This window comes from Gordionus sp. m RMFG-2023, chromosome 2 (assembly GCF_954871325.1).
Source record: "Gordionus sp. m RMFG-2023 chromosome 2, tfGorSpeb1-WG-v2, whole genome shotgun sequence".
Taxonomy (NCBI): Eukaryota; Metazoa; Nematomorpha; class Gordioida; order Chordodea; family Parachordodidae; genus Gordionus; species Gordionus sp. m RMFG-2023.
The window spans coordinates 46,711,354-46,734,439 of NC_088776.1; the positions used below are offsets into that span (position 1 = coordinate 46,711,354).

The 23,086-nt window shown below is 25.5% G+C and overlaps 1 protein-coding gene across 2 annotated transcripts in view; it reads right to left on the reverse strand.

Moving 5' to 3' along the window:
* Positions 1–18,408, reverse strand: part of LOC135923963 (zinc finger CCCH domain-containing protein 14-like) — a 33,746-nt gene extending 15,338 nt beyond the window's left edge. The window contains exons 1-11 of one of the 2 annotated variants that reach the window (XM_065458997.1): positions 18,333–18,403; positions 18,243–18,285; positions 18,081–18,195; positions 17,998–18,038; positions 17,864–17,956; positions 17,701–17,816; positions 17,109–17,644; positions 13,439–13,542; positions 4,456–4,522; positions 4,302–4,407; positions 3,943–4,080 (exon numbers count right to left, since the gene is read on the reverse strand). In XM_065458997.1, the coding sequence (XP_065315069.1) occupies positions 3,943–4,080; positions 4,302–4,407; positions 4,456–4,522; positions 13,439–13,542; positions 17,109–17,644; positions 17,701–17,816; positions 17,864–17,956; positions 17,998–18,038; positions 18,081–18,195; positions 18,243–18,285; positions 18,333–18,365 (1,392 nt within the window). In that variant the 5' untranslated portion in view covers positions 18,366–18,403. Of the gene's footprint in view, positions 1–3,942; positions 4,081–4,301; positions 4,408–4,455; positions 4,523–13,438; positions 13,543–17,108; positions 17,645–17,700; positions 17,817–17,863; positions 17,957–17,997; positions 18,039–18,080; positions 18,196–18,242; positions 18,286–18,332 lie in introns of both variants that reach the window. The other variant, XM_065458998.1, reaches the window with a different exon arrangement.
* Between the last annotated feature and the right edge of the window lie 4,678 nt (positions 18,409–23,086).

Genomic DNA, 23,086 nt, shown 5'->3' on the forward strand with positions numbered 1-23,086 from the left:
TAAATAGTATTTTGAAAATATAATCTAATTGCACAATATTAATATAATTTATTTTATAATATAAATTTTTAACAAAAGAAGATAATTGTATTATATAATATTGTAAAAAAAAATAATGAAAAATGTTGGATTAAAAACTTTCATGACTCAAGGTAAATATAATAAATGCAATAAATATTTGACAGTTTGCAAAGTAAAAAACCAGCATGATTGACGAAATCCTATACTCAAGAAAGATATTAAAAATTCACAAATTATCATGAAGAAAGAGAAGCATATCTACCTTTTCAGGTTGAAGAATACTTCTTCTTTCTTCAAGAATTCTCCCAGTAGTGGAAAAATTCCGCTCACAGCTTGCACTTAAAGCAGGAATTGCCAATTTTGCTAAAATTGGAAATTCGCTTTGATGAGCCGCCCATCACTCTAACAAATTATCCACCTTAAATGTTTTATCTATTATTTATGTAATTATAATATTCATCATCGGGTATTGACATATTACCAGAATTACCATCGCCCCATTTGTCATAAAACGATTCAGTTTGTTTAACAACAGACGTAATTTGACTGGTCGATGGTATTTCAATTACTTCCTGAGCCTCTTGTAATTTAATATAATCTTTTATATTTCCGTCATTTTGCGATCTGTCCCTGACTACATATGTAATTGCTTGAATTTGGGACAGAGAAAAAGAGAAATAAAATGATAGTTGTGTAAACAAAGTTTTCAATTAAAAAATGCTTTATATTAAGTAAAATCAATATTATTTGTCCTTTTCGCTTTGAAAGGTATTACAAACTTTAAGAAGTGATATTCCTTTATTTGATTGTTTTGGTAAAATATATTCTAAAAATTTAGATATGAATTATAAAAAAATATATTAATAATACTTGAATATTGGGGCTTATTTGATATTCCTTTATTTGATTATTTTGGTAAAATATGTTGTAAAAATTTAGATATGAATTATAAAAAAATATATTAATACTTTGAATAAATTTGCAGGAAATTAATAATTAGATCGATCTGTGGGTCGTTAGGTAGTGTTAACCATCACCCAATATTATATTATTTATTTCTTTCTTTATATTAAGGCCCGGCCCGGCCTGGGTTATCTTAGGCCTGGCCCGGATATATTTAAAAAAAAAATATTAAGGCCTGGCCCGGATATGTTTAAAAAATTTAAAATACGGCCCGGCCCTGCCCGGGTTTAGGGCCGGGCCTGCATGTCTCTGGTTTATTCTAAAACTAGGAAATATTATTTAATGAATATTTATATATATAATCTTTAATATTTTATATACATAATTTTTTTATTATAGTAGTCTATATATTTTATAATATATATACATACAAATACATATATATATATATATATATTTAAATTATATACTCATAAAATAAAATAAATTTTGCTAAAAACAGATATAAATACCTCTAAAATAATATCTAGATACAGATATCACTTTTTTATATCATACTTTAAAAATGAAATTTTTCATAAATATTTGAAATTGATTTACGTTATTTAATAACGGATTATAGGTAGTGTATTAATATACCATTCAAATATATATAAAATTAACAATAGATGTTTTGTATTTGTCAACTTACATAAATATATTTATTTATTTAGAATATACCTGTGCAAGGTATGCCAAGTCAAGATCAAGGCCTCTATGGCATCCATTGGATGCGAAGGATGTAATGAATGGATTCATTCTAAATGCTTGAATTTACAAGTGCATGTTTTTAAATAATGGGGGAATATCGATGCCCCATTTTTTTGATGCGATTGTTATAATATTAATGAATCTTTAAATAGGCTAACTGCCGATAATGAGTTATGACTTGTAGCGCTTTATAAAAAAGTACCGCAGTAATAAGATAGATATCAATAAATGTGTTGTAGATGATGTATCTTCTAGGTTTTTAAAATACTTTAAGAGAAATTCTATATTAATGCTATATACTCCCCTATGGGTAATGAGGGACGGAAATTGCTTTTATAGAGCTATATCGTTAGCATTAAACGGACAATCTGATGAGCATGTATATATAAGACTAATAACAGCTATTGAGATTATTAAGAATCGTGACATTTATGATAAAGATCATTCTAAATATATTTTAAAGGATGATTCTTGATTTTGAACGATCTTTTGATGATATTTTGTATACAGTATTAGATTTAAGCAAGTGGGCCACCATTGCAAAGATTTACGCGAAAGTAACTAATGACCCAACTTATAATAGGGAAATACGGGGTAGAGGTGTTCCACTTTACCGACCCATCGATTGTACCATTCTTTGGACATCATTATAAATTTAATTAATCATTTAGCGGTATTGTATAATAAAGATAAATCGAATAATAATGATTTAGAAAACGCGTGACAAATATCCTACTTTATCACAATATAATCAGGATGACGACAATGATACAGATATTTCATCAGATAAGGATATGAAATAGATAATGGGGTTGTGAAATAATAAACCAAGTTTATTTGATAAAGAAGATGAGATCTATCAGAAAATTTCTGAATATTTAGATAAATCGATCAAAAAAAACTTCATCAACCCTAATAGATGAAAATTATAATAATTAATTTTTTGAAAGTAAAGTAGCTGAGGAGACCCCAAAATAATATTTCACCGTTAACTCAATTTAGGCCAAACATGGACATAGAACCCTATAATAATCAAGCGGCGATATATAATTTAATTTGAGTAAGCCTGTATATAAAAAAAGCAGGGCTGTGAACTAGAACCCTCAATATTTTACTGAACCCAAACCCTTTTTTAAATTTAGGGTTCAGGGTTCAATAATTTTTTTAATATTAAATTTTAATTTTTTAAAAAAAATATATTAAAAATAACGTATATAAAACCATATTAAAATTAAAACATGCAAATTATTTAAAATGTGTAATGTAATTTTTTTTATTTTCAATATAAAAACATTTTTTCGTGAAACTTTTTTTACGTAAATTTTTTTTATAAATACTGTATAATATAACATATATTTTAGGAATATTTATTTTTGTTTGTTGAATTAATAAATTAAAAGTAAGACCACAGAAAAAAACATAATCATAAGGTAAAATAGCTTTATTAAATGCAAGTTGCAATGTCCTGTCAAAGTTAGGTAAAATCTATATTTTAATTTTAACATCTCATTTTTGGAAGATATCGTGATATTTATCTTATCTAATTAAAATGATAAATTATTTTTATGGTAAGGGCTAAATATAGTAAAATAAAATTTATAAAAAACGAATGTTTCTGTTAATTTTATATTTAAATTTTTCTGGACCATGAACCCTGAATCTAGGTCAGAGATAATTCACAGAACCAGCTCAAATCTTTTTAGAAGTGTTCACAACCCTGAAGATGGGAACGCTTTTTTAAAGCCTAACTAGCCATCCCATTGGTTTGGATTGTATATATCAGAGCTTGCAGCCTGGATCTTAAACGGTTTTAGTTCAGGACTGAATATATAATTTTTAAAATAGGTTCTAGTTCCTAAACATCTTAAAAATGGTTCAAGTTTCTTTTACAGTTCCAAACTCTCTTCATAACCAATAAAAGAAATTTCGAAGCAATTTGATGAATATATATATATCGTTTTAGGATATGAAATCTATGGGGAATCGAAATATCTAATTTTTATAAATTTCCAGCTCGGGTCCGGGTTTTATATTTTCAGGAATTTTTTAAAAAAAATTTCAGGCCCAACCCAGATTTTTTAAAAATATATTCTATTTATTTTAAATTTTTATAGCTAATGGCGATTTAAAATATATAGCCCAGCCCGGGTATTTTTTTAAAAAAAATTTCAGGCCTAGCCCAGGTATATTTAAAAAAAATTAATATTACGGCCCAGTCCGTGGGTCTGGTATATATATATTTTAAAAAAAGAAGTAAGAAGAATTTACATTCATTTTGGAAAAAGGTCTTATGAATTTCCTCACCAAACCATTGGTATCTCCTGCCTTTTTTATATTTTTTGTGACTAAAAAGGAGGGAGCTTCATTGAGTGTCACTATGAATTCTGTTCGTTCTTCGGGAATTTTCTGAAAACATTTTAAAAAATGATATGAATTTTTTTTACAATAAAAATTTGACGATCTAAGCAATTAGCTATTAAATGCAGTAATTTTATATTTTTTAAATAATATGTTTTAAAAAATAAAGATAGTTTTAAATTTCGTTAATTATTTTATATCATAGCTCTTTATCACTATCACAATTTAATCTTTAATAATCATATTATTTTTAAAATATAATTAAATACTATAATGGTACGATTGAAGTTAGTTGATGTATTGATTGGCTCATCTTTAGAGGTACGATAAAGATCGTGATGTTTCTTTGGGGAAATAGGTTTAATATTTTCGAGTCTTTTAAACGGAATTTAGAGATCAATTTAATAAATAATAAGGGAATACTTTTCTCTTGAATTGGATCTGACATATCTTCGTTGCTTAACTTCATCTAAGGTCAGTGGAATTTGGCCTATAAAAATAGATTAAATATTATTAAAAAAATTTTTGGAGGGTTCTAAATGTTGTATCTGTCGATATATATAATTGACATTTATGGACGTTTTTCAAAATATTTTCGAGAAGATATATTACAATTATTAATCTTTGTTTTAAGATTTGCACGTTAGATTATATATAATTGTGAATTATATGGAAATAAAATTATCATGAAATAGTGATTTGGAGTTGTATGTTAAAAAATAAATATCGTCGGTCTAGAATTGGAGTGTGCTCCACTAGACATTTTCAAAATTTTTGAGTTAGAAGTGGATAGTAACTTATTTATTCCCAATATATATAAAAAATAAATAAAAACTAGATTAAAAAATATTAATTTTTGCCAAAGTTATAGCACTGTCAATTTTGAGCTATTTGCATATAACGATGTAATTTTTGCTGCATATGCATAGCCTATCCTAATTTAATCACGTATTGTATTTCCCTCCCTTTTTAATTTTTTGTTTTTCCATATTGAATTGTAAAATATTTTTATTCCATATCTATCCTAAATTATTTTAATGTCAAGGTAAATTTTTTATAATTGTTTTTAAAATTATTATTCATTATTTTGATATTTATTCTTCAATATAAAACAAGATTTACACTAATACATTCTAACATAAAAAATTCAAGAATAATTTCTTTCCCCAAATTTTAAAAATATATTTCGTTTTCTCATCTTTACTATTTTGAATTTTTCCCAATATATTGCATATAGATTCCTTCAAAAGTCAGGACAATCTGATAATTTTTGTTGTACTTCTAAATATGGCTTTATAAGTTTTATTAATAATTTTATATATGAAATTACTTCTTGAAGTGGATATTTTTGTGTTTGTTATATTATGTGAATTATTTGATATTATGTTAGAAGTGTGTAAGCCCCTCTTAAAATTGTATCATTTTTTGTCATTCAATATACCATATCTAACCTACCTTAGTCAAATTATAAAATGTTATCATTTCAGGCTTGCTTGAATCATTTTTATCAACATTTTTATTTTGGTGAAAAGTGAAAGCACATCTTTTTTTTCTTTGATATGATAATAATGTTATTTTTTCATATTCAGCTCAAATATAGATATTACATTATAATTAATTTTATTATATTTACTTTCAATATTTTGAACGATGTCTCGATTATAAAATACTTTATGATTTATATACTAAAAAATGTGATGAATTATCAAGAATACCTGTTAAAGCTCATTATTACACAAAAATATTTAAAAATAATTTTAATATTGGATTTGATAAACCATTTAAAGATAGATGTGATAAATGTGAACATTTAATTAATAAAGAATATATGAATGAATAAGATATTTGAAATTACAATAAACACCATGAAGATTATGTTGAAACTAGCAGGCGCGTACGCAGCGGGGGGGGACAGAGGGACAAATCCCCCCCCAAAACCAAAAAATGCAGATGCCGGATTATATTTTTCAAAAATATTATTGTTAATATTAATTTATATTTGTTAATATTTATTCTTATCTCATATAAACATATATATATATATATATATTATTTATCACATTCATCTACTAAGTTATTTTATCAATCAATTTCGATTTCAAGTTTTCCTTGGCGTAATTTACCTATTATTTTCAAATTTTAGTGGCGTAATATTTATCTAAATTTCTAATAAAATAATAATTATCTCTGAAACTCCTTGTCCAACAGGGAGAAAAAAATTGCAAGCTTGTCCAACGAGATCGAGTCTCCGCCACAGTAACAGCTATTTTGGAGTTAGAAGAGCTGATTATTAATGCTATTACTGAAATATCACAATGGCTTGAAAGAAATATTTCCTCAGAAGCAAGAAAATTATTGGATTCAATACTTATTCCAAATTTTTTTTCTCATTAGAATGTATTATTTAATTATACAACTATTTTATGTAATACTTTTAAAAACATAACATTGACTTGATTAAGAAGATGAGAATAGCGGAGAGCATTTTATTAGAACTCAAGGAAATAGAGCTAGTGTTGTTGAAGAATTTCATATTTTATATGTTATTGTTGAGTCAAAAGCAGAGCTATACGTGTTAAATATTTGTCCCCCTCGACTTGCAGCAAGCAAGCTCATCATCAAAACATTAATATAGGATCAGTAGAAGAGTATTATAAAACAAATGTCCCCTCTCCCAACCTTTTTCATATGGTGATAGAAAAAAAATATAAATATTTGTTATATTTTTATCATGAAGATGTTAAAATATCTTATGATGCCTTATTAGCTGAATAATATGATTAAAAGATTAACTATGGTTGATACAGTCCCAAAAAATGCTATGGATGCTTTTTATTTCAAACACATTTTAGATTATACTCCCAATTATTAAAATGGTTATATATATATTAGCAGCTCTTTAGTAAACTAATGAGAGAACATTCACTTTTTTAAGAAGAATAACAGAGCCTTGCAGAGGTACCATTTGCAGGACCAGGCCCAGATTTTATTTTAAAATTTTTTCCGGCCCAGGTTTTTTTTAAAAAAATTTTCAGGCCCGGCCCGGCTGGTTTAGCCCGAATTTTTTAAAATAAATTATATTTATTTTTGATATTTATAGCGAATAATGGCGATTTCAAATATTTGGTTTTAAAATATACAACTCGGCTCGGATACTTTTTCTTAAAAAATTTTCAGGCCCAGCCTGGGTGTTTTTAAAAAAAAAATTACGAGCCCGGCCAGGGTATATTTAAAAAAATTAAAATACGGTCCGGCTCAGGGGCCGGGCCTGCAAGTCTGTGAAAAACATACCTATGAAATACAACATCTGAAAGTAGATTGAATGATTTGGATCTTTTGAATATTCATAGACATTTAACGCCAAGCAAGGATTGATAATTGAAAAATTAGCTCAAAACATACAAAATACAATTATTCCTAAGAAACTTTTTGTGTATTAATTTATATTTACAACATTTAAATTTTTTATACTTTATATATTTTAAAAGCTCAAAAAATTCAAATTTCAATTTTGGGTCATTTAGGTGATTCATATCGTGGGTTATATTCACTTTATATTTTATGATTCACATTTAAATGCCGGTTTATATATATAATTTTTTTAATTCACATTAGTTTAAAATTGTGTATTAGAAAAGTTATTAATCCTAATAAATTTATGCTTAGTATTTTTAATTAAAAATATTATTTCTTAAAAAAATTTATTATCCCCCCCCAGACCAAATTCCTGCGTTCGCGCCTGAAAACTAGTATTGAAAGAGGTATGGATAGAATAATAGCTTAGTCAAAAATTTTTTTAGTCATATCATTTGACCTTCAAAATGTTATAACATTACCAAGATCTGAGGTTTGGTCTTCATATAAAAATAATTTGAAAAATGAGATAAAGATTTCATAATTGATCACATAAACACCATTCCAAAAGTCTATTCACATTACAGGCAAAAATATTCTTAGGAGTACTTGAGAGAAGTCTCCATTATAAAATACCTCGATTTATATTCTAAAAAATGTGATGAATCATCATGAATTTCTGTTAAAGATAATTATTACATGAATAAATTAGAAATAATCAAGATATAGTGTTCATTCCAATGATATGAAGTTATTATTTATATATATTATTAAATTCTAATAAAAAAATATAAATGAAGTATTTTGAACATCAAAAATAAATCATAAAGTGTTATAATTGCTTCACTTGCATTTTGATTTTATCAAATAAATTTTATATTAAAAAATTTTTTTTTAGGTAATAATTAATTAACAATGATAAATTATCTCTGAAAATTTTAATTAAATTGATCAATAAGTTTTTCCTATATTTGATTTTAATGTTTTTTCTCATTTTAAACATTTGCGCAAGTGGCACACTCCAATTCTTGACCGATGATATATAATATTGGTGCCGTTCTCTTCTAGAAAAAGAAAAAAGAAAACTAACGATCATGGATCATTAAAAAAAGGTAAAAAAAAATAAATATATTTGTATGTAATGTATAAAATTAAAAATAAGAAAGTAGAGAAAAATTGGAATAGATGGAAGGGGAAAAAAGAGAAATTTAAATGCAATATGTTTTGAAAAGATAAATAATGTATGAATTTAAATAAAAAAAATATTAATAGATAGCTAGCAGAATTTCTGCACAAGTATCTAATATACTTCTTCCATTACAATTTGGGATTGGTACGAGCTCAGGCTGTAAAGCAGCTGCACATATAACGCGCATTTATGCTCAAAATACCACAGCTGTCCAACATCTTGTAAAGATCGATTTTATGCTTACAAAAGTATTCATAGACAAGCAATAATCTAACAATTTATAAAACATTTCTCACTTTTCACAAACTATATCCTCTCATCTTATAAGAAACCATCACATTTGGTATTTGGCCATCATATCATAACCTCTTCCGAAGGTATTCAGCAAGGTGATCCCCTAGGCTTCATATTATTTTGCCTTGGTATCCATGATTTGATTACTAAAATAAACAATAACTGCACGCTACCCTTACACTTATGGTATATTGATGATGGGGTCATATCTGGCGAATCTGCAGAGGTAATAAAGGTTATCAATATTATTAAGACTTCTACTGACAGCCTGGGACTCGAAATTAATCAAATCAAAACTGAGCACTGCGATGTTAATACAATTCCGTAAAACGTTTTTGGTTTTGAGCATGTCCCCTTGAAAAATCTATCACATTTGGGCTCCGCCATTGGTGAGGAGTCAATGAATTCTTTTTTTTTAGCTATATGGACGATATCTTTGAAAATTTAAAAAGCATTCTTCCTTGTCTTTCGGCTCACAAGGCCTTTTTTTTAATTTGGAATTTCTTTAACATCCCTATAATCCTTTATGCCCTACGATCGAGCCCATTATTTTTAGAGAGGGAGCATTCAGTGAGATTCGAAACCAGAATAAATGTCATCCTTAGCGACTGCTTAAATATCAAATTTACAAGCATAGCTTGGCATCAAGCCACATTTCCTTCGAAACATGGCGGCCTTGGTATAAGATCCCCATTGTCGATCTCAATATGTGCCTTCATTGCCAGCCACCTTCAGGCACGTATTAATTGACTAACATCTATCGGTTCACGATCCTTTTTTGAATACAGCTAAGATAGAATGGGCAAAATCCGTCACAACCTCAACCCTATTTCCGATCTCTGTGAAGCAGAAGGATTGGGATTTACCACTTGTGAAAAACTCCGTTGATTACCTTATTTCGAGTCTCTCACCGTGATCCACATTGAACTTATTAAAGATCGGGGATATGAATTTTTAGATGTTATTCCATCTACCAATCTCAAACTCGAATTAGACAACCATGAGCTCAGTTATGCTTTATGTATAAGGCTCAACATTCCCTTTTCATTACCATATAAATGCAGCAAATATCATACTGTTGATGAAAATATAGCGCTTCATCCTCTACATTGCAATCGTAATCCCGGCCGGCAAACTTGACATTTTGCAATCAAATTATATCTCTTGCACTTAGGTCAGCTGGTTTTCCTACCTATTTTCCGATAGTAGGCGTCCTGATTGGATCACACGTATTCCATGGTCTCAAGGAAAGTTTTTAATATGGGATTTCTCTTGTCTGGACACTAACTCCCCCTCTAATTTTAACAAGGACGCTCTGAACAGAGCTCAAAATTTTAAGATCAGCAAATACAGCGCTGATTCCTCAAATTACATATTCATACCCATCATTTGCTCCACCTTAACTACATATGGTGATTTGGCTAAAAACTTTTTTAAAGACGTTGGCCGCCTAATTAGAAAAAATTATGGGGAGCCTCGCGAAGGTTTTTACTTAATGCAGAGGATCGCAATAGTCATTCTTAAGGCTAATTATGATTGTTTTATTAATTAGATCTCTCTTGATGATTAGATGAAGGAGGTTTTGAATAATTTCTGCTGCTTTCGCTTTTATTTGTTTATTTAGTATTATGCCTCAATATTGTCCTTTTGTTATTATGATTTTTTTTTTCGCAATTGTTTACTAATTATATATTTTTCATATATAAATATAAATACTATATTAACAAAAAAAAAATTAGATGAATTAAAAATTATAAATTTATAAATTAATTGATTTTATTTTAGAAATTGGAAATTATATGAATTTAAAAATGATATAAAATGAAAGGAGTTTATATTAATTAAGCTATAAAAATAAAATGTTAAGAAAATATTTATATACATGAAGTTTAGATTAAGCATAAATATAAGATTGAGGTTAAGCATTTAATATATAAAGTATGATTGAAAGTTGAAGAAGTTGTGGGTTAAGATGTTTTGATATTTAGTTAAAATTTTAGATATATAAATGAGTAATAGTATAATATTTTATATATATATTAATAGTTTATATAGTTGAAAGAATTAAATTTTAAATGTATAATATAAAAGTAAAGTTAATGAGAATTGTAAAAAATTATAAAGAAAATTTGGTTCCAATTAAAAAGGAAGAGAGGGGAGTAATAGTATAATATTTTATATATTTTAATATAGTTTAATATTTTATATATATTAATAGTTTATATTGTTGAAAGAATTAAATTTTAAATGTATAATATAAAAGTAAAGTTAATGAGAATTGTAAAAAATTATAAAGAAAATTTGGTTCCAATTAAAAAGGAAGAGAGGGGTGAAATTCAATAAAGTGTTTATTTTAAAAAATGAATTTTTATAAGTTATTTGAAAATTTATATTTGAAAATTGAGCAAATAAAAGATAAGAGAGAAAATAAAGTATGGGTTTAATAGGTTTTCAATTATCTTAATTGAGCAAATTAAAATAGATGATAAAAAGGTTAAGCATGGGTTTAAAAGAGTTTCTTTTTTAGGTTTATTTTAGAGGTTGGTGGTATATAAATGGAACAACCATTATATATTACTGTGATATAGGTTTAGTTTTAAAAGTTAATATAAATGGAGGAACCATTATATATTGCTGTGATAAAAGTTTACGTTTAAATTTTTTTTGGGGGAACCATTGGATATGGTATAAATTACTATGATAAAAGTGTACATTTGGGAAAAATTTTTGGAACCATTGGCTAAGATAGGGGTAATAATAATTTTTGTGTAATATGTTTTGATTTTAATTTTTAAACATAGTGTTTTGATAGTAATTTTTTGTATTATTTTGTAAACCTTAAGACTCATAATGGTGGTATAGGTTTTCCGTCATAGGAAATGGAGACCTAACGTTATGCAGGACAGAAAAGATTGCTTAATATTTAATTTTGGGATTATTATTAATATAAAAATAAATTTGAAATATAGTGTAAAAAAAGAATATAGTGACAATATTGATATTTTTTTTAAAAAAATGATGAAATGAAAATTATGAAACATTTTGCTAATGTATTTTAAAAAAATGAAATGAAAATTATAGATATGAAATGTTTTAATATTGTTGTATATAAAAAAAGAGTGATAAATAATAAAAAGAAAAAAAATATATGTGCTGAAATAAAATGTATGCAAATTCCAGATATGAAAGTTAGATTTAATAAACTTATACTAAGATGAATTGAAAGTCAAGAATGGGTCATAAATAGTTTAAGTTTTTAAAAGAAGTATAATATTAAAGGTTTATATATATATATACATGCATAATATTGTGTGTATATGAAGGTAAATTAATAAAAATATTTTTGATTTTATATGTATAAATGTGGATTCATATATATATGTAAAGGATAATAATGGAGGAAGCCATTAGATAATAGAATATTTTTATGTTTAAAGAGGAAGCCATTAGATGATATTAGAATATTTTTATGTTTAAAATTTTGAAAGTTATATAAATGAAGGAAATTTGTTATTTAATATTATTTTGGAACCAAGGAAAAGGGAGGAAAGGAATCCATTATATAATAAAGTCTCATGTGAATATTGGGATCAGAAATTTTGCTAATATCTGACAGGGAAAATGTTAAAAGAAAAAAATAAAGTATACATTTTGGATATAGTTAAAAATAATAATATTTGACTGACTTATTCTTTGTAATATTTTGCCCAATCAACTACAATGATGCTGGATTAATGATACCAAGCTTAAGATAGAATGAACATGACTGACCAATGATGCAATGGATCAATCAAGCTATGACTCATTAACCATTAAGACTTAATGACAATCAACAGTACAATATCAATCAAGCTATGACCCGAATGCCGTTAATTATAATCAACAACTCAATGACAATTATATATGAAAAATATAGAAATTCCTGGAACAGAAAAAAGAAAATTAATAATAATAATAATTTTTATATTTCTTTTTGATCATATATTAGAATTTATGTAGGTATTTACTTACACTATATTTATATATACGTAAGTTGTATTCTTTACCCCCCCCCCTATTTGTATCTGTCGAAATATAATTATGGACGTTTTCAATTGATTTCGAAAAAGAGATATATACATTTTTTTATCTTTGTTTTTAGATTTGTATTATGTGATAATATTATTATTGGTAATATATTTATGAAATAAAAGAAATTGTGGAATTATTTTTGGGAACCATTATAAAACTAAAGATTTAATGTTTTATCATACAGTCGACGGAATAAAAGGTAAGGTTCAATTTATATAAAAATTTTAAAAGTATACTTTTATTTTTTAATAATAAAAATAAATCAAATTCCCCTTTACATTTCATAATACATACTTAGTACAATCCACTATCTCTATAGTTTTTAGAAGTTTGATCTTAGAGAGTGGGTTGCGTTGTTACTAGTGTTTATTATCCATTTATTTATATCAAAAATACTTCAATTAATATATAAATTTTAGAAACAAATAAAACAAATCTATAGAAAATGAGAGTAAATAAAATATATTCAAATTGTTATACATTATAAATTGATTCTACCTCGGTGAGTATTTTGATTTCCTTCATAGTCTTTCCTTAATTTGCAACGCAAATCAGTGCCTTGTAAAGCTTTCAAAAATAATTCTTGTGATGGCCGATTTTGCCTATTAATATGACAATATATTAAACTTGTATAGTCATAAATGTAAAAAATTTAAAGTTACTGTCACAATTATATATGATTGGAGCTTGATCTATAAAAATTAGGGCTGTGCCGATATTAAATATCGGATCGATACCGATATTTAACGTTTTCCAAAAATATCGGATCGGATTGATACCTGTAAAAAACAGATCCGATCTTTATACTTTTCTTTTTTGTTATTTTATATATATTAATTTACATTATTAATATTTTTTAAATAAATTTTTTAAAACAATGCAAATGCACAACACCCCTTAAATTTTATTTATTTTTTAAATAGATATATAGTATTTTAATTATTTTTTAAATAGATATATAGTATTTTAAAAGTTTTTTATAAAAATAGAAAGGAACATCCAAAGTTTTATTTATTTTAAATCTTTTTAAATAATAACGCCAATTTTATTATTTATACTTTAAATAAAAGAATATTATTAAATATGGTATCTGAATTATGGGAATATTTTACAAAAGGCAAAGATAATTTAGCAAAATGCGTTATTTGCAGAATTCTAATTTCACGGGAGGAATAATGAAAAATTCATTTAATACTACCAATATCCGTAAACTTATTTTAATTATTGTAGAAATAAAAAAATTAAATTAAATGCATAATTCGATTTTTTGCATAAAAAATATTGATTTCATAATTACATTTGGTTTAATTGGGGGTGGTGAAAAATCAATATAAATATCGGATCGAATCGGTGAAAAATATGTGGATCGGCACAGCCCTAATAAAAATGTAAATCAAATAACATCTTCGTATTAAAATTTTAGAATCAAATGCGATTAGTTTTTGTATGAATAGTGAGCTATTATTCAATTGAATTGGAAAATTACATTTATTTAAATGTTGAAAATGATAAAATGAAATATTCCTTTAAAAAAATGATAAAAAGTGTGGAGACAAAGTTAAAAAATAATAATAAAAAGTTCCATAATGAATATGTTATATACGTACAATTTAATCCAATAACGAAAATAATTCGATGATTAATTTTTTTCACTATTCATAATAGAGTAAATTATTATATGTAATGTTTTAGTCACGTGTTTTATCTGAATTAAGTATGTGTTATTCTTAAGGCTGAATCGATAATTTTGCCGATATTAATTAATATAGAAATGTATCTCAAGAGTAAGCATAAGATTGGACGCTTAAATTATTGTAAAAAGGTATTAGAATCGGCCGACTAAAAATCTGTTGTTAAAAACCAATTCAAAATATAAGCTGACTTCATTTGGTGATCCTGACTCTCCTTAAAATATTTATGTTTTATAACTTATTTAAAGTATCATTAACATTCCAAGATGGTTATACATCAAAAATATTACTGCTTCCTATCTTATGTTAATTATACATATTTATAAACAGGCCATTTTAATTTAAAAAAAATATAAGTACGTTTCTAGTTATATCTTGTATTCAAGAGTTAATATATGAATTTCCAAATATTCATGCATATTTCAAATTCTGCAATAGTATAATGTGTATGCCACTCAATCCGTTCAAGGTGGCTCTGCTTAGTAATTTTTTGAAATATAATTGTGATAAATTTATTAATTTTGAATAAAATTTATTCCTAATTTAAAACTTTTTTAAATTGTAGTTAAAAATTTGTAACAGTTTTTTTGAATAGTTAGCAAAATTATTATTTTAAAAGCGTTACATTTTATTGTATGGTTTAAGTCCAAGGATATTTCAGAAATTTAAAATGGGTAGTTGTTTTAATTTATTTATACTAAATTAGATTGAAATTTTTTCCCAATACTCAAATTTATACTAAACCCATTGAAGAAATATAAATAATCCTTTAGAGAATATAATATGTAGACCTGTGCTTTTTTGGGTATGCCGAAAACGCCACCGTTTATTAAAGTCACGCTGGCGGTGGGTCATGGTTTACACAGGTTACATTAGATGGTATTAAAAAGGTAACTGTTGTTGAAAATCTTATTAAAAGAATTAGAGAAATTATTAATGCTATAAGATATAAAGCTGCAGAGATGAAGATATAAAGCTGCAGAGATGAAGATATAAAACAGCAGAGATTGAATTTGAGGCAGATCAAAGAAAAAACTTAGGTACAAAAGATCTAACATCAAACATGTTAGACCTTGATAGCACTGATCCATACTACCCATTTTTAAATATTTTTCACGCATATGAAAACCTTAAAATTAAATGTCCCAACACGTTGGTATAGTATATTAATTATGCTAGAAAGCATCTGGATTAAATAAGAATTTAATTAAAAATGTTTTGAAAAGAATTGTGAAATACTTTATCAAATTATCAAACTATGAATCTGATCTGGTATAAAAACTATTAGCATTTCATTTAAAGAAACTGTTGAATTTCTATCAGTAAAAAAAGGGCCTATGTTAAACTTAGTGTTACTTTTTAGAGGTGAAATTGAAACACATTTAATAGTAAATGATAGTGTTAGTTCTAAAATCAAAGGAAAATATGCTAAAAAAATTTAAGTTACGATTTCCAGTTTGTAATCTGCAAATAATATAAAAGTATATTCATTTATTTAATCTATTTTTTATTTAAAAAATTATCTAGGTATTGATTTCTCTTTTAAATCCAAGATTTCAAAAATTGGCAATTAATAGAACAAAATCACTCAGCTTCAGAATTTATAATAAAACATTTTAAACTTATAGAGAATGATGATATTCAGGAGAGAATGATGATATTCAGGTAGTAAATATAGATATTGAGGATCTAATGGAATTATTAAATTCAATTATTTGACAAAATAATAAATAAACATTCAACAAATACAAATTATGATTTCACTTTAGATGACAGAACAAGAATGTCACATTCTTCTTGGAAAATGACATTCACAAGATATGGATGTTCTAGATTTATGGAGAGAAAAGAAGAGTGAACTTCCCAATCTTTCCAAGCTCCCCAAAAAAACACATTGAGTGAAAGAGTTTTTTCTACCACTGAATTGACGTTGAATTCAAAGAGATCATCTCATCATTTTGCCTCAAAAATTTTAATAAAATAATTTTTATACATGATAATATAAAATTACAAAATCAGTTTTGGATTTATGAGTTTTCTCATAAATAAAGATTAAAAAATATGCCAAAATATCTGTAGTGTAGTATATATATTTTATTTTTTGAAAAAAAATTATTAAGCAATTAAAAAATATATTATAAGAATTTATAACTGCACCAATTTATACCATTTTTGTTGATGGCGGCTAAAAATCGGCATGCCACCAGCCATTGATTAGATTTTTAAAATCGTGCTGGCCACCGATAGTTTTGTCAGCACACAGGTAATAATAGATTATTGATTTATATTATATGAATAAAATTTGTTGAAAATGGAATGAAAGGGGAATGTGAAATTCTCTTGTTATGGGTCTACAATTATATAGTATTCAAAATGGGGAAAAATAATGTATTTCTAAATTCTAAACTGCTTAATTAAATTTAAATTTATATATTTTTTATTATTGTTGAAAGAGTTTAAAAATTATATTATATCACCTTTTAGTAGCATTATCAATTTTAACAACAGCAGATTGTATAAGATTTGGAGAAGAGAATTCAGTATAGTCACTAAGGGACATATTTTGGTCATTGCTATTATCTGTTTTGTCTACCATATTACTTGATTTCTGATTTATGACAGTGCTACCTTTATCATAATTATGTTTAAATGTTTCTACAGTCTGCATATTTTCATTGCTTTTAACATTTATAGTAATGGAATTATTAGAGGGTAAAGGATTTTTATCATGATTGTTCTTCAAACTATTTAATGAGGAATAAGGATTGTTATCAATTGGAGTTTCATTTGCCCTAATTTCAATAGAATCCGAAACTATGGAATATATAACTTCACCTGAAACTGGTTTAACATAGTCAACTATTTCATCTTTTAAAGGCAATGTTGAATTTATTCTTTGTCTTTTGCTAAGATCCAAATCATAATTTTTATTATCTGATGCCTTAATTGCCAATTCAGGGGATATGTGAGATCTCTTTTTATATGAGTATGAAGACTCATTTGAATTATGTTTCTGTCCAATAATAAATTTTTAGAAATATATATATTATATTAATTTTTAAAAATTACATTCTCTAGAAATGGTTCCTGATGATTATAATTATTTTTCATTCTGTCATAACTACTATCCACATCCGATTTTCTCTTATGAGCAGTAGAATGTTGTGTTTTTCGTGAATGCATTACTATAGTAATATTATATATTAAATAATGTTATAATTTTATAATATACTTGTTTCATTTTTTTTTAATTTTTCATTATCTTCTCTTTTTTCTTTATATTTTTGTGATCTTGATTCTTTATGTTTTTCATGTTTCTTCTCATCTTATATAAAAATATTATAACTATACAATCCAATTATATACCATGATTTAATGATTGAAGGTTTTCACAAGTTTTAAATAACCTAAATAAATTTAAAAATAAGCATTTAAAAAATTATATTTACCATTTAACAAATGTTTCAGAATGCTCATTTAAAAATAAATTTAAATCCTCAATCATTTGCTTTGCATTTTTTTTGTTTATCAATAACACAGTTATATAATCTATTAGTTCTTCATCTGGAGGAAAATAAAATAATTTTGAATATATGAATATAAATTATTACCAACATAGACATCTAAATCAGTTAATTTTGATTTTATCAGTTTCTATAAAATAATTATAACAATAAAATAATACATATTGAAATTTTTACTCTTATTTTTGGCAGAAAATTGTCTTTTTCCATTTTAAGATTGTTACAAACAATATTCTCAAAAAAAATCAAACCAAATAAAAAGAAAACAGAAATTATGATTGACGCAGTTAATCTTGGGAAGTGACAGTGATGTCAATCTGTTTAAAATAATAGGCAATGACATATATAATACCTAGACTGACGATTCTTTTATTAAAATGCATTTTTAAGCGTCGTTAAATAGTAAATCCAGCTGGACCCGCCATTTTGGTGACACATATAGTAATGTATTCTCATGTTAAAGAACTACTATCAAATTGATAACTTGCTTCCTTATTACCTCGATGATCCCGGTAATTCTTTAATAAAGTTTGCATCAAATATATAAATATATAAATAAATTAGGCTCTCGTTTAAAATTTTAATAATGTTTAGTGTAACCAAGATGGCATATCCAACTGATTTGCATTGATGTACACTTTTAATGAATGAATCGTCAGTCTAGGTATTATATATGTCATTGAAAATAGGCAAGTAATATTGCTCATAAATATGTTTTGACATCTTTTAATAGGTCGAGGCTTACATATTATTAATTTGGCTAAAATCTTCATCTAAAATCAGCGAAATCGAGCCATTTAGTAATAATACCGTGACTAGAGAATCAGGTTAGATTTGTGTCTATTTTTAATAACGGCTCGATTAAGATTTTAGTTAAAAAAATATTAAAAAACGCTTGAATATTTTGCTTCTAGATGTCAGACAGGTTTGAACCTCTATTTTTTTAATCTCGAGGCTATAATATTTTTTTGGCTAGATTCTTAAACGAGACGTTTTTAAAAATATACTCAATCGAGTTTTGAACGACACTAATTCTGATAACCATAAGTCTACTTGACTTTTTTGCTATGGCTACTAAATTCTTAAGGTGTCAAAGCTAATAGCCAGGGACATCAATTCTTATGCATATATTTTAAAATGCGATAGAAAGTGAATTTTATATAATATAAAAGTATTCTTTTATTTTATATATCTTCTTATTATAATTAATTTATTACCTTTGTATTTTTTGTTCTATCATCTTATTACCAATTTTAGAAATTTTCTTATTTTGTGAATAACCTTTTGATTTTTAACTGTTTACAAAACGAAATGAATCATATCAAATAAACACTATTTAAACATAACATATTGGCCCACGCTTTCAAATTAATGTGTTTAAAAGTTGGCAAGCATGATGCTAAGGATGTGTTTTAATACAAGATTTAGATTCAAACAATCTTTGAAAATATACGCTGATTTAATATAACGATGTTTTAACTATTTTTCTTATTATCCATTCCGAAAAGAACAAATAATATTTAAGAATATAACATCAAAATTATTTCTGTAATAACTAAAAACAGGGTTTACATGACAGATTTTTTTAACTTTTATTATCCCTGAACCTCAGATTCGAAATATCTTCATGATCGGAACTAGTGATATCTCTAATTTAGTTAAAATTAAGTATTGATTTTAAAAGATGAAATTATTTTTAGAAGTTATTTTTTAAAAAAAAATAAATGGTAAAAATTAGTGCTGTAGAAATTTTTAAAAAAATCGAACGCGTTCACGTTCAAATTCAAAAAAAGGAACGCGTTCAAGTTCATGAACGCGTTCATACGTTCAAAATTTTATGATAAATTTTTTTTAAAATTTAATTTAATATAAATAAATGCCTTATATTTTTCAACACAATATATTAGCCATGATAAAAAATAATAGTTTTATTTTGATAATATAATTATAAATACAATATAATAGAGCGATAAAAAAATAAATTTATAAAAAAATTTTCTTATTAATTTTTAATAATAATTGCTTTTCAAAATTTTCATCTGATAGGCATGAACGCTTGTCAGTTAATACAGCGTTAGCTATACTAAAAACTCGCTCAACAGGGGCAGATGAAGGAATTGCGGTGTTATACTTGATAAACAATTCTTTTAAAAGGGGGAATTTATTAAAAACATTTAATGTTTTATCCATTGTTTCAAAAAATTGAGCTATGTTATCATCCTCCAATCTGCCCTCTTCTTCCTCGTCAAAAAAAAAGGATATCTCGGAATTGATTTTAAAACAGTGAAATATTTTTGATATTTGGGCTATGGTAATTCTAATTCATCTAATATTGAATTTTGATTTTCAGAATCTGATGATGAAATATTTATATCCATGCAAATGCTAATCTATTAAATTAAAATATAAAATATTCAAATTAATAAACTTTAATCTTATCTTCTCTAGCAGTAGCACTATGGTACGTTAATTGCAATATGAAAAAGGAAAAAGTAAAAACAGCTGATTAAAAAATATAAGACTTTTTTGTTAAAAAATTGGATTAAATATTAATTTTTCAAATAAATAAAAATATAAGACTTTTTTGTTAAAAAATGCGGATTAATATTAATTTTTCAAATAAATAAAAATAAAAAGTGTTTTTAAAATTGAACGAACGTAAAATTGAACGCGTTCATCAAAGAAAAGGAACGCGTTCACGTTCAAAGTTCGTCAAAAAAAAAAGGAACGCCGTTCATCACCTTTTTTCGAAAAAACGAACTTCGTTCACGAACGCGTTCATTTTGAACGAGTTCGTTTACAACACTAGTAAAAATAAATAAAATATAGAAAATAAATTCTTTTATATATTAAAAAAAATATAAACATTATTTGTTTCTCGCTAATCGCTATTTACTTTTTAAACTTAAAATTACACAACACATTCATTTGATTTCTTTTTTATTGAAAAAAATAAGAAATTTTATATTTGGTTCCCCGTATTTATTCTCTTTTAACATATTGAAAAAATTACACGAAAGAATACCGTATGAGCATGATTTTTTTCTTGTATTTCTTTTAAAAAAATATTCAATTTTAAATGTGAATCCTGCTTGTATTATTTTTAACAATTAACATATTGAAAAAATTACACGAAAGAATACCGTATGAGCATGATTTTTTTCTTGTATTTATTTTAAAAAATATGCAATTTTAAATGTGAATCCTGCATGTATTATTTTTAACAATTAACATAGTAAAATTTTAATTTTTTAATGTAGTAATAATATTAATTTTTCTAAGGTAGTAATATAATAACGTAGTAAAAATTTATTTTTAACGTAGCAAGATTATTATTAATTTTTTTAACCTAATTATATTAATTTTATTTAAGAATTTTTTAAAAAATATTACAAGGGAAGTACGTTTCGCCGCTGATATATTGGTTTACTTGTTATTTAGTGCTCCTATTTAATTTTAACATAATACCAATCATGGCAATTTTTTCATATTTTGCCATCAATTTTTTTTTAAACTATCTCCTTAACGGGTGGTTAATACTCAAGAAGTTTTAATTACTTACCTCTTAAAAGGTCATATCATAGTTTTTATTTAGCTTATAATGCTTTTATTTATTTACGGTAGTCAAAATTGATTTAAGAATTAATAAGTAAAGCACGAATAATGCAAATATGTTTAGAATTTCTATATTCTCCGATCTGGCATGATGCCAATTCTTTTTTTCCTATTTTACCAATATATTTTTTTTATTAATATAATACTGGCCCATCAGGTAGCCTGAAAAATATTACTTTTCTACTTCTCATTTTTCATTTTTCCTTAAATGATGATAATTACAATACATGGATTCAAAAAAAACAAGACAGTTATTTTTAAATCAGAAAGCGAAATCAAATGGCAAGAATTAGCCAAAATTATTAGCTATATCGGATTAAAATCAAACAATGAGAAAAGGTTTTCAAATACCGGCAGAATTTTAGGAGAAAGGGGAATAAGCGTCAAAATATTAATATTATTATCATTTTTTTTGGAAATTGATTTAATTTATGAAATGTTACATTTTCGAATTTGTAAATTGGCAATAAATATAATGAAATTAATAAAAATTATCTGAGCAATTGCTTTTAATGCACATTTTAATTATTAAGAATGATATTTGATCGTCAGGCTGCACTGACAGATTCTCTAATTTAATTAACTCCGGGATAGTACTGTTATGGAGCCAAAAAATTTATTTTGACGGACTCAAGGAGAAATGCATTTTTTAAATTTGTTATTCAAGTATTTTTGTATAAACTAATCAGATGAGTATAACGGTATTTTTGTTACGAGGAAGATGTATAAGTTTTAATTGATTAATGAAGTATTTTGCCAAGCTAGAGTGGACAAAATATTTTATCTACCTCGTTTTTAAAGGAACTTGTGTTGAAATTCTCTTTTTATGATCATCAGGTGTTACATTTATTTATATATTCTATTTGGTTGATAGATGATGTCTTGCATACGTATGGGTCCAAGTCGAGGACGCCTGAAGTCGAATAAGATTAGGCTCTTTTAGACCAGATTTAATTTTAAAATCATGATATTTTAGCTTCCTCTTTCCTTGTTGTATTGGATTCAATTCCATGAAATTCTATTTTTTTAATTCTTTTTCTATAATTATTAAAATGGAAGCTCCATTTTTATAACTAAAATCTCTTCTATCTAGCAATTTATCTATATGTATAAAAGTTTGGGAATTTATTTATGCTAAATTTCTAATGGTTTAGAGAGTATAATTCATAATAAATAAAAATTTTAGCACTTTCACATTTTTCATATGAATTGTCAAGTTTTTTTTTATTTAAAAATAATATTCTTTATATATCTGGAATATTATTTATTTAAAAAATATAATCTTTACTGATACCAAAAAAAAACAGATATAAATG